General features: G+C 32.0%; 1 protein-coding gene across 13 annotated transcripts in view; it reads left to right on the forward strand.

The window, feature by feature from the left end:
• Positions 1-19,011, forward strand: part of CDC42BPA (CDC42 binding protein kinase alpha) — a 237,400-nt gene that overhangs the window by 138,040 nt on the left and 80,349 nt on the right. For 11 of the 13 annotated variants that reach the window (XM_031438472.2, XM_031438479.2, XM_031438476.2 and 8 more), the window contains exons 13-14: positions 6,415-6,657; positions 6,913-7,023. In XM_031438472.2, the coding sequence (XP_031294332.1) occupies positions 6,415-6,657; positions 6,913-7,023 (354 nt within the window). The remainder of the gene's footprint in view (positions 1-6,414; positions 6,658-6,912; positions 7,024-19,011) is intronic. The other 2 variants (XM_031438480.2, XM_031438485.2) reach the window with 1 other exon arrangement.

The following is a 19,011-nucleotide window of genomic DNA, read 5'->3' on the forward strand; positions in this document are numbered from 1 at the left end:
TATAACAGTTAAATGTTCTATCTGTTTTAATAATAATATTATATTAGTGGTTACTATTATGTATTTAAAGGTAGGATTACTCAGCCAAACTTAGTTAACATAATAAGGATGAGCATCTGATTTCTAGATTTATAGTGACAGATATTTTGCCAATTTTTAGTAAATTTTAATATTAAAAATCCTTTTAGTATATTTTGAGAAGAGGGTAATGCTGAAATGAAACAAATCATATTGATAAAGAATTTTAAGTGATTTGCCTAATATCCTACAAGCAGCAGATATTTTTAAGATTTTTTTCATTTGATGCTTATAAAAGAATCAATGTAACATTATATAAATTTTGGTGTAAATGATAAAATGGACCTAGCATCCAACTTAAAACATAGAACATTACCTATTTTGTGGCATAGCTTTGGGTAGTCATTTCCTATTCCTTTCTCTTCACTTCCCTGACCGTGGTAATCACTGTTCTGTTTTATGTTAATCATTCCCTTACTTAGGAAAAACATTTATCACATATTAGTATGTCTATACTCAGTATATTAGTGTTGCTTGTTTTTGAGCTTTGTAAAATAGTGTATGCAATTTCTTGCAATTTGTTTTTTTTACTCGGTGTTATGTTTCTAAGATTCATCCATGTAGCTGTAGCTCATCCATTTAGTTGGTGTATAATATACCATTATGTCAACACCCACAATTTATTCATCTAATTTTTTGTTTGCAGACATTTTTAGGTTGCTTATAATTGATAGCTACTATAAATGATACTGCTATGAACATTGTTGAACATGCATCCACACACGCACACACACAAATAAAAATAGAATAATTGGGCCATACACAATGCACAAATTCTATTTTTTATGATAATGTCAAATCATTTTTGACTGCTTATATCAATTTATACTCCCACTAGTAGTGTGTAGAAGTTTTTATATTCAATGATACTTCATAATAGTAGATATATTATTGTTGGCCAGCCTAATCTAAATTGATATTTTAAGTCTAAAATGATGTTTTAGTATGGCCTTAATTTGCATTTCTCTAATTACTAATGAGGATGAGTATCTTCACAAAAGTCTATTTATCATTTATATTTATTCTTTTGTGAAATGCCTCTTAAAATCCTTTATACATTTTTCTGTTGGGTTGTTCGTCTTTTCCTTATTGTAAGAATTCTTGAAAGTTTCTGGACATTCACATTTTTTGTCAATTATGTACATTACAGATGTTTCCCAGTTAGTGACTTACCTTTTCACTTTCTTTATGGAATCTTTTAATTAACAAAAGTTTTTGATCTTAATATAGTCAAATTTATCAAGCTTTATCTTTACAATTAGTGCATTTGCTGGCTTATGTAAGGAATCTGAGGTAAAAAACAGTTCTAAATTTTTATCTTGCAGTTCTTAAGTTTGGTCTTTCATATTTAAGCTTATTTTTAATGAATCAGAAATTAATTTTTGTGGATCATAAGGAACCAATTTCACTATTTCCCATGCAACTAACCAGTTGTTTATTTACTAAATAGGCCCTCCTTCCCTCAGTGATGTGCAATGTCAACTCTTTCATATATTAAATTTTCGTTTATTCATGGGTCTGTATCTCAACCCTCTATTCTTGAAAAACTGTGATGGGAAATGATTAAAGTTGTATTAAATCTATAGAGCAATTTCAGGAGAACTGACATCATTACAATATTGAGTCCTTAAGTTCTTACCCATATTTATTCTAAATGCACACACAGATTTCAAGAACAGAGCAGAGTATTACGATTTACATACAGCAAAACATTAACCACATGGCTTCCCTGTATACCAGTTCTTACCTTTAGAGCAACACAATGAGAGCTGGATGGATGGATGAAATCCTACACAGACAGAGTCTGTATGGTAGAGGAGGAGCCTTGGAAGAGTGAATCAGGGGGGTTTTATAGAGAAGAGAGGCAGATGCTTTCTGCTTCCCTCATTTCTACTTACCTTTCTGAGGGTTTCCTTGGAAACCTAAAGAGAAGGATGGAGGACCCATTGGAATAAAAATAAATCACCAGTGGAAAGATAAGCCCAAGTCTCCAGCTCTATGAAGAGGATATCTCCCTGGTCCAGGCTCTTATCTCTCTCTCCGCCCCTCCTTGAAATGTAAACACAGAAGTCCAGGAGTTAAATCGCTTTGGAGTTTTCTTACTATCTAAATTAGTCATAAATTACTTTACAAGGTTTTTAGGCCCTAAGTTTCAGTAAAACTTGCCTAGAAAGGTCTAACTGTACAAAAACATAAAATTATTTTCTCTGCAACCCCACAGTCTTTTTATCCACAAACATGGTATATCTTCTGTGTATCTTTAAAGTCTTTTAAAATGTTTCTCCTTAATATTTTATGCAGGTCTCGTTTGCCTTTCCTTAAATGTTTTTTTCTGTGTTTTCATATTATAAATGGAATCTTTAAAAATTACATTTTCTTACTGATTCTATTCTAGCAGCATTGCTAAACTCTTATTAATTGTAAAACTATATTTGAGGTTCTTTATGGTTTTCTCAAATAATGACAGTTTTGTTTCTTCCTCTTGATTTTTCCCCCCACTCTTCTTTCTTTTCTCATCTTACTGTATTAGCTAGGACCTCCAATACAATGTTGAATAGAAGTGATGATATTGGGTGTCCCTACCTTACTCCTGATTTCAAAGAAAATATCTTTAAATATTTCACCATTAATAATAATATTTTCTGTACGTTTTTTGTAAATATTTTTTATAAGGTTAAGAAAGTTTTCTTCTATTCCTGTTTTGCTAATCATTTTTATCGAGAATATGTATTGAATTTATTAAATGTGCTTTTCTGCACAGTATAGCAACAAATTTCTAGAAATTTGATGAAACAACATTGCCCATGTATTGTCTCCTAAAAAATAATATGATAATATAGGTAACACTTATGTAGCTTCAGTTCCAATAGAACTGGTTTAAGTGCTTTCCATATTTAGATCATTTAATCTTTTAAAGAAACGTATGATTTAGGTAGCAGCAGCAGCAGCAGTAGTAGTAGTGGTTGTCCTCTTTTCATTTACGAATGATGAGACTGCACACAGAGAAATTAAGTACCTTTACTCAAGATCGTAGAGCTAGAAAGTGGGGGAACTGGAATTTCAACACAAAGAGTCTAGTTCCAGAGTTCATGTTTATCCACTTTATACAACTGATTTGCTAATGTCTTTTTTTTAAAGGAGTTTTAATTTGTTTTCTGTAATAACATTGGCTTATAATTTTTTTTTCTTATCTTTCTGGTTTTTTTCTGGTATCAAGGTTATACTGGTCTCAGAATGAGCTGAGTAGCACTGCCTCTTTTTCTGTTCTTTAGAAAAGTTTGTATAAGAGGGACATTTTGTTCCTTGAAACACTGGCAGAAACATCTGTAAAACCATCTGAGCCTGGAGATTCTTTCCCACTGAAGGGAGTGGGAAAATTTTCTTAGCTATTGGTTTAGTTACTTTAATTGTTACAGGACTATTCAGGCATTCTATTTCTTCTTGAAACAGTTTTGATAAATTGTATTTGCATAAGTTGACAGATAAATTGATGTAAAGTTTTTCATTGCATTCTTTTATCCTTTTTATTTCTCCTAGATTTGAAGTTATAATCTCTCTTTCTTAATGTTATTTCTTTGTGCGTTTATTCTTGTTCCCTTTTTGACATCACCAGATATTTAGTGAGATCAAAGAACCAACTTCTGGCTTTGTTGTTCTTCATTATTCTCATGTTTCTTTTTCATTAATTTATGCACTTTATTATCATCTCATATTTGGACCAAAGGCTTAATGTATTGTTCTATCTCTAACTTTTTATGTGGAATTTCATTGAGTTTCAACTTCATTTTTTGGTTTCAATATAAGTATTGCAGACTATAAATTTATATATAAATTTATATATGTATATGTTTTACTAAGCACCCTCAAGTTTTAGTATGTACTAAACATTTTTTATTGTTTTTTGATTTTAAAAATTTTTAGTTCTAAATGTTTTAATATTCTTTATGATTTTTCTCCTTGACCAGTGAGTTATTACAGAATTTAGCCCTTTTTTTTTAATTCTATTTCAGTGGTATTGTTATTAAAGAACTTGATCTGTATGGTATCTGTTCTTTGAAACCTACTCAGATTTACTGCATGACCTAGACTGTTTCATTTTTAAATATTCAATATATGCTTGAGAAGAATGTGTTTCCCAATATTGGATGCAAGTTCTATATATGAAGCTTGCTAATTAAGCTTTTCAAATCTTCTTTATATTCAGTGTTTTTTAATTACTTGTTTTATCTGTTAATGATTGAGAAATTGGAATTTCTCATTATGATGATGTATTCACCAATTTTTCTATGAAGTTCTAGCAGTTTTTTCTAATACACTTTGAGTCTGTCTTATGGAAGCACAAAATTTAGAATGGAATTTCTTTCTAGTTAATAGAATTTTATCACTGTGTGCTATAAAAATACTTTTTCTGTTTAAGTCTAGATTTTGTTTCTTAATTTGGTATAACAAACTGCCTTTAACTGGTGAACTTAACCCTGTAATACTTACTTTGATTAATGTGTAAGGACATGTTTCTACCACTTGTGCCTTTTTGCTTTCTGTTTGTCACGCTTTTTCTATGCTTATCTTTGTTTCCTTTCTTGCTCTTTTTTTCAATTGTGCAAAATACATATAACATACAGTTTGCTGTCCTAACCATTTTTAAGTGTACAGTTCAGCAGTGTAAAATACATTCACATTGTTGTTAGACCAATCTCCAGAATTCTTTTCATCTCGCAAAATTTTTTTCTTAATTTTTAGTTGAGGTTTTAGTTTGTTTTTTGTTCCCATTTTACTCACTACTCATTCTAGCAGTTTCTAATAGAATTGAATTTTATCATGTGTATTTAATAAAGTCTAGATTTAATATTTTAAACTACTGCTCCCAAACAATTTGAGAACTTTTAGCTCTATTACCTCTTCCCAACTACTGTGCTGTTTTGATATTTTATTTATATTATATTATATTTCAGTTATATCATTTTTGTTTACTGTACAAATGAGACATTTTAGTAATGCAATCTTATATTCAAGTTTATTTACATTTATATTTGTGTTTGCCAGTTTCTTAGCTCTCCACTTCTCTTTCATTGGACCTTCCTTCTAAAATCAGTTTTCTTTTTCCTGAAATAAATGTTTTAGAGGTTCCTTTAGTGCAGAGCTGATTGTAGTAAGCTCTGTCAATTTTTGTTGGTATGAAATTCGTTATTTTTTAAACTCATACTTGAAAAGTAATTTTTCTGGATGTACAATTTTAGTTATTTTCTCATCTCTTTTAAAAATACTTTTCCCTGTTACTGTTGTTACTTCTTAAATATCTACTCTATCTCCCCCTCCCCCCTTTTTGAGGAATAGGTGATTTGGGTTTTTCTTCTCCCTCTGATTTCTTTTTTTTAAATTTTTACTTGTTGTTATATGTTTTATTTTTTAAAGTTTCAGGATTTGAGTTTCTTTTTATTTTTCTTGCTTCATAAAGGTGCAGCTTTATATATTGGTGGATTCATGTTTTTAATTTTAATATTTACATTTTTTTCATTTCTAAATGTTCTATGAAGTTGTTTTATAAATCTGCTTGGTCATTTTTAATAGTCTTTTGTCATTTTCCCATTTTTAGGATTTCCTTTTATTTCTTCAAACATTTCATATATAGCAGTTTTATCAGTATCTGATAATTCTAATATCCAAATACCATTGGGGTTTATTTTTATTGTTTATGTTATTTGCTTATTTATGGTTGTTTGTCCTTTGGGTGTTTGGGAATCTATGGTTGTGAGCTCATATTTGTGTGTTCTTTAAAAATAAACAAAAAAACAAAAACCCTAGATTTCATTAAGGCTCTTCCTCAAAGAACATTTACATTTCCTTTTGCTGGGAGGCAGGTAATTCTACTGACCTGAGGCTACCTTGGCCCCTTCTAAGTTTCTCATTTTTATTAGAGTGTAGCTTTTCTCCTCACTTCTTGCCCAAGATTTTGTCTCCACATCAAGTACAGCCCTTGTTTTTATCATTTGTAATCATTCAACATATTTTTTTAATCTCACAAGTGTCCATTAAATTTCACAAAATCTTTATTTTGACCATTATATCTTGTATTCCTATACATTTACTTAGAGAAACTAAGGTACCAGAAGGTTAAATGAACTGTTCCTTTGCAGTTAGTATGTTAGCATAAGGAACTGAGAATATGAACAGAGCACCATGCTCTTAGTATCTGTTCATAAGTAGTTCATTTCTTTTTAATTTTGTTCTGAAGTGAATAATTTTGGCTCTTCTTGACTTCATGATAGCTATTTTGATGGCCAAATTGGGTCCTTAGGTTGCAGATTGGTAACTTATATTCTTTTTATAAAACTGTAGGAACTAGTCCAGGCTAGTGAGCGATTAAAAAACCAATCCAAAGAGCTGAAAGACGCACACTGTCAGAGGAAACTGGCCATGCAGGAATTCATGGAGATCAATGAGCGGCTAACAGAATTGCACACCCAAAAACAGAAACTTGCTCGCCATGTCCGAGATAAGGAAGAAGAGGTGGACCTGGTGATGCAAAAAGTTGAAAGCTTAAGGCAAGAACTGCGCAGAACAGAAAGAGCCAAAAAAGAGGTTAGTAGTCAGGCAAATTTTGTAGTGCCCATGGGGTAGTGATTAAAGCTTCTTTTTCAGACTAGTGAAATAATATATATTTCATTCTTTAATTTTTGAAAACAAAATTATTTTTTTAGTTTGGTAATACTGTTTAATATGAATTTCAGCATTTGAGTTATCTTCCTATTGCAAGGTAAATTCCCATGGGGGAAAACATTTTATTGGAAAAACAATTATAAACATGAAATCTGCTTTTTTCATTTTATTTTAAAGCTGGAAGTTCATACAGAAGCTGTAGCTGCTGAAGCATCTAAAGACAGGAAATTGCGTGAACAGAGCGAGCACTATTCTAAGCAACTGGAAAATGAATTAGAGGGACTGAAGGTATCGTTTGACTTCACATTTATGAAGTTGAATTAATTTTTGCCTCTTTATGCTTAGTAGGGCTATTAGTTATTTACTGTTTTTGATACACAGTAGAAACTAGCTATCTTTCACACATAGTGTTCTTAACTCTCATTCTTATCCATAGGAAGCTGTTGTAGACGTCCTAATCATTCTGTAAGGAAAGGGAAAGCTATGTTTAGTGGGGAGAAGTCTATCAGGAAAGAGTTAAAATATTTATGAAGGGCTGCATATCTGGACAAGATATTTTGGTAATCTGCGTGGGAGGCATGATTAGGTGTCCAGACCCTCTATCTTTTAAGTGATTTAGGAGAGGCTCAGGGGTATCTTTGCAGATACTTCTGTTAAGTGGGATAATTGGCATGGACTAACACATCTCAGCAGAAGTGCTTAACAAGGGAAATCCTGTGCCAGCTCTAGAGTTGGACAATCTGGTTTTAGTGCCTAGCCTCATCAGTTACTAGCTGTGTAATGCTGGACAAAACATTGGACCAATATTTTCTCATTTGTAAAACCCAATCTCATTGGTTTTATGTAACAAGTATGTAAGCTGATACATCATAAGTGCTTAGAAACTATTAGCTATAATAATAATAATAATATGATATCTGTCAAAGTGAGAGAATTAGTATTAAATTGACATTTTATTTCCATAACATTAAATTATAATCTGAGTGTGATATCTGCCTTTACTTGACTCTAACCCTTACATATCCTGTTTCCTCTGCATTGTCTGCCAGCTCCCACCTCCACCCACTCCTTGCCTAAACATGCCTAGTCTACTATCTTATTCATCCAGCAAATAAAAAAGCCAAGTTGAAAGCCGTCTCAGGAAGTCTAAATATATCTTATTCTGTACTGCTATAGAATTTTGTTAATAACTTTACAATAGTTCTTACTGTAATTATATATTCACAAAATGTTTCCCCACCCAAACTATGACCTAGCTTATTGAAAACACAGACTGGTATATTATTAACCTGGCACAAGGCCAAATATTTAATATGTGTTTAAAAAATGTATTATATCAATGAAAGAATGATGTGGTAGAATTGGTCAGAACTTGCTTTTTCTCTGATGATTGAATATTTATGGTTGCAAGTAAGATTTCTCTGCTAGAAATACAAATATAAACTAGATATTACGTCTTATTTTGTTTAGGGGATTGTTTTGTTTATTTGATTAATCATGATTGCACGGTTGTGGCTAGCTTTCTGAAGTAGAGGCGTTTCTTCTGTAAATACCTGTGCTTCTAGGGAAGGATTAATGTGTAGAAGGCGTTACATTAGCATCTCAAATAACTTACAGTCAGGGACTGCCTTGTTTCCAGCACTACCTTAGGTGATTTTGGTAATAAACAAGAATCATAAAGTACAAACTGGAAGAAATCTAAGATTATTTGCATTTGAGGAAAGTGAGACGCAGAAGAATTAAGGATTTTATAGTCATTATTGATAAAGTGCAATTTAAACCCAGGTTTTCTAAGTCTCAGTGCCAATCTGTTCACTGGTTTGCCTTCCTTTTTTCTTTTCCGTAATAAACACTGCTGCATTGAAAACTTGGAATCACATGTATTTATCTACTGATCAAACACTCATAATCTCTTGTATCACTTACAAATTTGGGATAATAATAAAAATACCCAGTAAATAAGTTAATGCCCTTAAAATGCTTAGCCCATGGCCTGGCACCAAGTAAAGGCTCAATGAGTGTTAGTTTTTATTATTATCATACTATCATTTCTTTAGGATATTTTCTAGAAGTAGAATTTCTGGATTGAAAGTTATACACATGTCAGTTTTGAAGCCTATTTTTGCCCTTTTATAAGGTTGTAGGAATCTTCACTCCATTAAGAATACTTTGCAATAGAATTTAAGAGGAAAAAGTTCTTGAATAATAGTTAGAAACTTTTAATACCCCACTTCCAATAACAGAACATATAGACAAAAGATCAATAAGAATATAGAGGTCTTGAACAACACCATAACCAACTAAAACTAACAGACATGTGTTAAAAAAAAAAAAAGTCCACCCAAAAACAGCAGAATACACATTCTTCTCGAGCAATTGGCACATTCTCCGGGATAGACTCAGTGTTAGGCCAAAATATATCTCAATAAATGTAAAAAGATTGAAATCACACACAGTTTCTACTTCACCTCAGTGAAATGAACATAATGAAAACTGGAATGTTCAAAAATAAGTGGAAATTAAACAAGACACTCTTTACCAACCAGTGGATCAAAGAAGAAATCACAAGGGGAATTAGAAAGTACTTATAGATTGATCAAATGAAAACACCACATGGGGTGCAGTGGAGGCAGTGTGCAGAGGCAGATTTATAGCTGCAAATGCCTATATTAAAAAGGAAGAAAGATCTCAAATCAGTAACCTAACTTTATATCTTATAGAACTAGAAAAAGAAGAGTAAAGGAAACAAAGCCAGCAGAAGGAAAGAAATAATAAAGATTAGAGCAGAGTTCAATAAAATGAAAACAGAATAATGATAAAGAGAATTAAACCAAAGTTGATTCTTTGAAATATCAACAAAATTGACAAATTAGCTAGCCTGAGAGAGAGGAGGGAGGGAGGAAACAAATAACTAACATTAGAAATGAAAGTGGATATTACTACCTTTCATCAGAAAGCCAAAGGAATGTAAGAGAATACTATGAACAACTCTGTGCCAACAAAGTAACCTAGGTGAAATGGACAGCTCTAGAAGCGCACATATTACCACAACACAATACAAAATAGAAAGTCTCAACAGACTTACAAGTAAACAAAGAGATTGAATCAGTAATAAAAAACCCTCCTGACAAAGAAAAGACCAGGACCAGACGGCTTCACTAGTGAACTGAACCAAACATTTAAGGAAGAATTAACAACAGTTCCTCTTAAACACTTCCACAGACTACAAAAATAGGGAGCACTCATTCCATAAGGCTAACATTACCCTTATACCAAAGCCATATTAATAGTATCACAAAAAAAATTATAGACCAGTATTCCTAATGACAGTAGATACATAAATCCTTAACAAAATACTAGCATACTGAATTCAAAACCATATTAAAAGGAATACAAACCATGGCAAGCTGGGTTCTATCTGAAGAATGCAGGAGTGGTTAGATACAAGAAAATAAATCTATGTATTACATCACATTAAAAGAAATGCACTGAGGAACCAAAAAATTCGTAACATACTTAATGTGTATGCATGTAACACCATAGCACCAAAATACATGAAGCAAAAACCAATGGAAGTGTGAAGAAAAATAAGTCAGTCCACTATCCTAGCTGGAAATTTCAACACAACTCTATCAGAAATGGACAGATCGAGCAGGCATAAAATTAGTAAAGACAGTTGAACTCAACACCATCATCAATCAAATTGATATAAGGACATCTATAGATTACTTCATCAACAACAGCAGAATACACATTTGTCTCAAGCTTACATGTCATCCACCAAGACAGACCACATTCTGGGCCATAAAATAAACCTTAATAAATCCTTAACAAATTTAAAAGAACAGGAATCATACTTTGCTCTCAGACCACAATGGAATTAGACTAGATGTCAATAATAAAAAGATAGCTGGAAAATTCCAGAATACTTGGAAGAAAGGTAACACTCTTCTCAATAACACGTCAAATAAAATGTCTCGTGAGAAACTTAAAAATATTTTGAACTAAATGAAAATGAAAACACAACTTACTAAAATTTGTGGGATGTAGTAAAAGTAGTGCTTAGAGGGAAATTTATAGCACTGAATGCATATATTAGAAAAGAAGAAAGATCTAAAATTAATTGTCTTAGCTTCCACCTTAGGATACTAGAAAAAGAAGCGCAAATTAAATCTAAAGTAAACAGAAGAAAAATAATAAAAATTAGAGCAGAAATCCATTAAATTGAAAATAGGAAACCAATAGAAAAAAAATCAGTGAAACCAAAGCTTATTCTTTAAAGAGATCAGTGAAATCGATAAGCCTCTAGCCAGGCTAATTAAGGGGAAAAGGGATCCCTTTATCTATTTTTGACAGAAATTACAGTAAGTTTTCTAGCATGGAACTGTTCTTACATTCTGGAAATCAGTTGCTCACATAATAGTTGAATTTCAATATAACAGTAGACTACAAATGTTAACATTTTATTGACAGTTTTTGCTGTTAAATTTAATATTGAGATGAGTCTGGTTTTATTATTTGTATGCTGTTTTGGTAAAGTTTTGTTTCAGGGTTCTCTTAACTTATATAAAGTAGAGTAAAGTAAAGCTTTCCTTCTTTCTCTGTGCTCATAGAAATAAACTCTTCCTTGAAATTTGAAAAAAAATTCTCTTGCAACCACATTCTTTGTTGCTGCATAGTAGCCTGTCCTTTATTTTATTGTTGATTTGTTTTGAGCCAATTTGGTTTAATTATATTTTTCCAGTAAAGTGTCTTTCAAACAGATTTTCACACTTAAAAGCAATGTAAGGTTGAATACTTTATATAAATTTAATAACTCCCCTGGGAACTTGGGAAGAAGAGGAATTACCTATAGATAATGGTTTATATTATCTCATATATTTATAATTCTGTTCACACTAAAATTCCTTTAAATGTTTTCTTCTCTTTTCAGTGGTAAATCTTTTTGTAAAGAGTATACTTAATCTATGTTTTGCCTAGTGTGCTTTCTAACAAATTTTTAGCTTTTTAAAAAATTGGGATACAGTTGATTTACAGTGTTGTGCTAGTTTCTGGTGTACAGCAAAGTGATTAAGTTATACATTTTTTTTTCATAAGTTATTACTAGACGTTGAATATATTTCCCTGTGCTATACAGAAGGACCTTGTTGTTTATCTATTTTATATATAGTAGTTTGTATCTGCTAATCCCAGACTCCTAATTTATCTGCCCCCCTTCCACTTTGATAACTGTAAATTTTTTTCTGTCATTGAAGTAAGTTCATTTGTCTCATTTTTTAGATTCCACATATAAGTGATATCATATGATATTTGTTTTTCTCTCTCTGACTTACTTCGTTTAGTATGATAATCTCTAGGTTAACTTTTTGATTGTAAAATAACACAAATAAAAAGAAAAAAGAAAAGAGAGAGAGCACTACTAATATCAGAAATTATAGCAGGGACATCACTGCACAACTGATGTACATTAAAAGGCTAATAAAGGAATACTGTGACCAATTCTATGCCCACAAATTTGATAACTTAGATCAAATGGACCAATTTCTTGAAAGACACAAGCTACAAAAACTCAACCAAGAAGAAAGAAAGAATCTGAAAAGGCCTCTGTCTATTAAAGAAATTGAATCAATAATTAATAATCTTCCGGAACAGAAAGCACCAGGACCAAATGTGTTCACTGGTGAATTCTACCAAACATTTAAGGAGGAAGTCATACCAATTCTCTACAGTTGCTTTCAGAAGGTAGAAGTAGAGGAAATACTTCCTAACTCATTCTATGACACCAGCATTGTGCTGATACCAAAACCAGAAAAAGACGTTACAAGAAACGACAGCTATAGACCAACATACCTCACAGACATAGATGCAAAAGTCCTCAACAAAATATTAGCAAATTGAATCCAGCCATATATAAAAAAAATTAATACACCACAACCAAGTGGGATTTTATCCCATGTATGCAAGGCTGGCTCAGTATTTGAAAACCAACTAATACAGTGCATGACATCAACATACTAAAAAACTGAAAATCACATGATCATATCAATAGATGCAGAAAAAGCATCTGACAAATTCCAGTGCCCATTTATGATAAAAACTCAGTAAACTTGGAATATAGGGAACTTCCTCAACTTTGATAAAGAATACCTGCCCAAAAACCTACAGATAACATCATACTTAATGGTGAGAAGCTTGAAACTTTTTCATTAAGATCAGAAACCAAGAATTTTTCCTCTCACTACTACTTTTCAATATCATGCTGTATATCCTAGTTAATGCAATAAGACAAGAAAATGAAATAAGTATACAGATTAGGAAGTATGACAGAAAACTGTCTTGGTTAGCAGAATACATGATCATCTATGTAGAGAGTCAAAAAAATTGACCAAAAACTCCTGGAACTAGTAAGCCATTTATAGTTATGAAAAGTTTGCAGGTACAATGTTCATACACAAAAGTCAGTCACTTTCCTACATACCAACAAGGAATAAGTGGAATTTGAAATTTAAAACTCAATACTATTAATATTGCACCCACAAAAATGAAATACTGAGGTATAAATATAATAAAATATGCATAAGATCTATATGGGGAAAACTATAAAACTCTGATTAAAGAAATCAAAGAACTAAATAAATGGAGAGATATTCCATGTTCATGGGTAGGAAAACTCAGTATTGTCAAGATGTCAGTTCTTCCTGTCTTGAACTACAGATTTAACAATACAAATAAAACTTCAGGCAGTTCTTTTGCGGATATCAACAAAAGTTTATATGGAGAGGCAGAAGACTCAGAATAACCAACACAGTAGTGAATTAAAAGAACATGGTTAGAAGATTGACTTCAAGACTTAACTATAAAGCTGCAATAATCAAGACAATATGGTATTGGCAAGAGAACAGACAGATAAATCATCTTTGACAAAAAAGCAAAGGCATACAGTGAAGCAGAGATGGTCTTTTTAACAAGTGGTGTTAGAACAACTAGACGTCACATACAAAAAAAAAAATCTAGACATACAACTTACACCCTTCACAAAAATTAAAATGGATCACAGACTTAGATGTAAAACACAAAACTGTAACACTCCTAGGAGATAACATGGAGAAGACCTAGATAATCGTTGGTATAGTGATGACTTTTTACATACAGCACCAAAGGTACAATCCATGAAATAATTAATATGCTAGACCTCATTGAAATTAAAATTTTCCGATCTATGGATGGCACTGCCAAAAGAATGAAAAGATGAGGCACAGACTGCAGGAAAATATAGACATATCTGATACAAAATGGCTAACCAAATACTCAAAGAATTCTTAAAACTCAGAAACAGGTAACCCCAGGGTTTCATGATCAACATACTATAATTAATTGTGTTCCTGTATGTCAGCAAGGAACAGTCCACAGAGGAAATTAAAGCAACTACAGTTACAATAGCATCTAAAATAATGTCTTGGAATAAAATCAACCACGAATGTTGTGCAATGAAAATTATAAAACATTGCTGAAAGGAATTAAAGGATACCTAAAATAATGGAAAGACTTCCCATATTTATGGATAAAAAGACTTGGTATCGTTTAGATGTCAGTTTTACCTAAAGTGATGTACAGATACAACACAATCCCTATTAAAATTCCAACAGCCTTCCCCCCCACCCCCAGAAATCCTCACATTCATATGGAATTGCCCCAAATAGCCAGACAGCCTTGAAAAAGAAGGCCAAAGTTAGAAGACCCACATTTCCCAATTTCAAAACTTACTATGAAGTTACAATAATAAAAATAATATGATATTGGCATACAAATAGAAATATAGACATTGGAATAGAATTTAAAGTCCAGAAATAAACTCATGCATCTATGGCCATGACTGATTTTTGACATAAGTACTAAATCCATTCAGTTGGGAAAGAATAGTTCCTTCAACTCATATGCCAGACACCTGGATTTCTGCATGCAAAAATTGAATTTGGACCACTTCCTCACACCTTATAAAAATTAACTCAAAATGGAGCAACAGCCTACATATAAAAGCTATAACCATAAAACTCTTGGAAGAAAACCTTGAAGTAAATCTTTATGACCTTGGGTTTGGCAGTAGATTCTTAGATACGATACAAAAAACATTAGAAACAAAAGAAAAAATGGATAAATCAGAATTCATCAAAATAAAAACTTAGTTGTATTGCATTCAAGGACATTTTTAACCAAATGAAAAGATAGCCTAAAAAATGGAAGAAATTCTTTGTAAAGCAAATATCTGATAAGGGTTTGATATCCAGAACTCTTACAACTTAACTACAGAAAGTTAAACTGCCTAATCAAAAAATGGGCAAATAATTTGCATAGACATTTCTCCAAAGAAGAGGCATAAATAGCCAGTAAGCACATGAAAAGATATTCAATACCATTAATCATTAGGGAAATGAAGTAAAACCACAAGTTATTTCATAGCTACTAAGATGGCTAAAATTTAAAATAAAAACAAAATAAGTGTTTGCAAGGATATAAAAACAATTTGGTGATTCCTCAATAAAGTAAACATAGATTTACCATATGACGGAGTAATCAAACTCCTTATATACCCCAAATAATTGTAAACAGGGACTTCAGACAGACTCTTGTACACTAGTGTCCATTGAAACATTATTAAACTAGCCAGAAAGATAGAAACAACCCAAGTGTCCACATGGATAAATATTGAAAATATTACACTAAAGTAAGAGAAACTAGACAAAAAAGAGACAAATATTACATAATTCTACTTATATGAAATATATCTACTATATGAAATATCTAGAATAGGCAAATTCATTGACGTAGAAAGTGGAATAGACGTTACCAGGGGCTAGGTGGAGGGAGTAATGGTGTGTTATTCCTTAACGGTTACAGAATTTCTCTTTGAGAAGATGAAAAAGTTGGAAATTACAGTGGCAGTAGTTGTACAACATTGTGATTATAATTAATACCACTGAATTGTACACTTAAAATGGCAAATTTTATATAGTTTATGTTTTACTGCTTTTTAAAAATTAATAGTATATGCCAAAAACCATTGAATTGTGCACTTTAAGTGGGTGAATAATATGGTGTGTGAATTATCTCTCAGTAAGGCTGTTTTTAAAAAAAAAACAAAACTTTTCAATTGTTCCAATCATATGCCACAAGAGTTTTTTTTTACCCTGTGTATTAGTTTTCTAGGGCTTCTGTTACAATTACCACAAAGTGGATGGCTTAAAAAACAGGAATTTATTGTCTCAATTATGGCAGTAGAAATCTGAAATCAGGGTTTTTTCAGGGTTGGCTTCTCATGGTTTGCCAGCAGTATTCAGCGTTTTTTGGTTTGTAGATGTATCAGTTGTATCACGCTGTTCTCTGCCTTCATCTTCATATGCTGTTCTCCCTGCATGTGTGATTTTTCTGAGTCCAAATACCTTCTGTTTTTAAGGACACAGTCATATTGAATTAGGACCTAACCTAATGATTTCATTTTAAGTTGATTAACTCTGTAATGGCCCTATTTTCCTTTTATTTTTTTCCAGGCTTCTTGAAGTATAATTGACAAATAAAATTGTATGTATTTAAGGTATAAAACCTGATTTTTGGATATATGTATACATTGTGAAATGCTTACCACAATCAAGCTAATTAGCATATCTTATCACCTCAAGTTATCTTTTACTTCTCCCTCTTTTTCTTTTTGGCTAGGAACATTTTAGATCCATGCTTCGAATTTCAAGTATACAGTGCAATATTGTTAATGTTGTTACCCTGCTTTACATTAGATCCCTAGAACTTACTCATCCTACATATCTGAAATTTGTGCCCTTTGACCAACATTTTCCCATTTCCCCCACCCCCTCAGCCCTTGGGAACCACTGTTTTACTCTCTGCTTCTAAGATATTGACTTCCTCAGATTCTGCACATACCAGATCATGCAGTATTTAAGGCCCTATTTTTAAATATGGTCACATTCTGAAGTACTAGTGGTTATTGCTTCAACATATGAATTTTGGAAGAGTACGGTTCAACCCCTAACACATGTTTTTCACTTGAGAGTGTAATATAAGCTTTTTCACTCATTATTACATAACTGTCACAAACATAGTTTTAATGATTATAGAAGAATATCCACTTATCCAGTTTGCTACTGTTAAATACAGTTGGCCCTCCATATCCACAGGTTCCACATCACAGATATGGAAGCCCCATAGTATTGGGGGGTATTAGGTATTACAGGTAAATTAGAGATGATTTAAAGTATTTGGGAGTAGGTTATATGCAAATACTACACTATTTTATATAAGGGACTTGAGCGTCTGTTGATTTTGGTGATGGGGGTGGACAGAACTAGAACCAAAGACACCAAGGGATGACTGTATTTATTTTTCACTTTTGCAGTATTATAATTACCATGGACATTTTTATGCACTGCCTTTTCAGTATCATTTCCTTAGAACAGATACCTAGAAATGAAATTGTTAGATCATTTTAAGGTACTTGGTAGATGCCACAATCTTTGCAAGTGTGAGAGGCATTTCTTGCTTTATTAGTAGATCATTTATTAATCATGCTTTCTCTTTGTGAATTAGTTCTTGAAGTCATTGCGCATTTAATTTTGTAATCTTAATGTTTTTCTGATCAATTCATATAAACTCTTTGCATAGTAAAAATTGTACTTTTTCTTATCTTTTCTGCAACTCTTTTACCATTTTATCATTTGCTCTTCAATTTTGGTCTTGTTTCTTTTTCAAATTATAGATGAATTTTTTTTTGTTCTTTAAAAAATTTTTCAAATTGAAGTATAGTCAGTTACAGTGTGTCAATTTCTGGTGTACAGCACAATGTCCTAGTCATACACACACACACACACACACACACACATTTGTTTTCATATTCTTTTTCATTAAAGGTTACTACAAGATACTGAATATAGTTCCCTATGATATACAGAAGAAATTTGGTTTTTATCTATTTTTATATATAGTGGTTAACATTTGCAAATCTCAAACTCCCAAATTTATCCCTTCCCACCCTTTTTCCCCGGTAACCATAGATTGTTTACTATATCTGTGAATCTGTTTCTTTTATAGATGAGTTCATTAGTTTCCTCTTCTTTTTTTTTAGATTCCACATATGAGTGATATCATATGGTATTTTTCTTTCTCTTTCTTACTTACTTCACTTAGAATGACGATCTCCAGGTTCATACATGTTGATGCAAATGGCATTATTTTATTCTTTTTTATGGCTCAGTAGTATTCCATTGTATCAATATACCACAGCTTCTTTATCCAGTCATCTGTCGATGGACATTTAGATTGTTTCCATGTCTTGGCTGTTGTAAATAGTGCTGCTATGAACTTTGGGGTGCATGTATCTTTTTGAATTAAGGTTCTCTCTAGATACATGCCCAGGAGTGGGATTGCTGGATCATATGATAAGTTTGTTTTTATTTTTTTGAGGAATCTCCATACTGTTTTACATAATGGCTGCACCTTACTACATTCCTACCAACAGTGTAGGAAGGTTCCCTTTTCTCCACACCCTCTACAGCATTTATTGTTTGTAAACTTTTTAATAATGGCCATTCTGACTGGTGTGAGGTGATACCTTGTTGTAGTTTTGATTTGCATTTCTTTTGATAATTAGCGATTTTTTCATGTGCCTAGTGGCCATTTGTATGTCTTCATTGGAGAATTGCTTGTTTAGGTCTTCTGCCCACTTGGATTGGGTTGTTTGTTTTTTGGTTATTAAGTTGTGTGAGCTGTTTATATATTTTGGAAATTATGCCTTTGTCAGTTGCATCATTTACAGATATTTTCTCCCATTCCTTAGGTTGTCATTCTGTTTTGCTTATGGTTTCCTTTGCTGTGCAAAAGCTTGTAAGTTTAATTAGGTCCCATTTGTTACTTTTACTTTTATTTTTCCTCAGTGTTCTGTTGCTTTGAAGCTTGGCTTGTCCTTTTTTCAGAGTTTGCTAAGCTTGTTTTTCTGCTTTTCCCTGGATATTTCTACTGGGTTTAAAAGTATTTAACTCTAATCCATTTGGCTTTTTTTGTTAAATGATATGATGTGAAAGTCATTTTGTTCTTTAATTATTAGCTTGTGGCTAATTAATTAATCACTGCTTTCTTCAGTGATTAAAGATATCTCACATATTGAATTAAATTATTTTGGGTTGGAGATCTATTATGCTGATACTTTATTAAAGATTTGTAGTATATTCTAATATCTGAGAAGAATATTCTCCTTTCCCCCTCTTTATTCGT

Source organism: Camelus dromedarius, chromosome 21 (genome assembly GCF_036321535.1).
Source record: "Camelus dromedarius isolate mCamDro1 chromosome 21, mCamDro1.pat, whole genome shotgun sequence".
NCBI classification, from domain to species: domain Eukaryota; kingdom Metazoa; phylum Chordata; class Mammalia; order Artiodactyla; family Camelidae; genus Camelus; species Camelus dromedarius.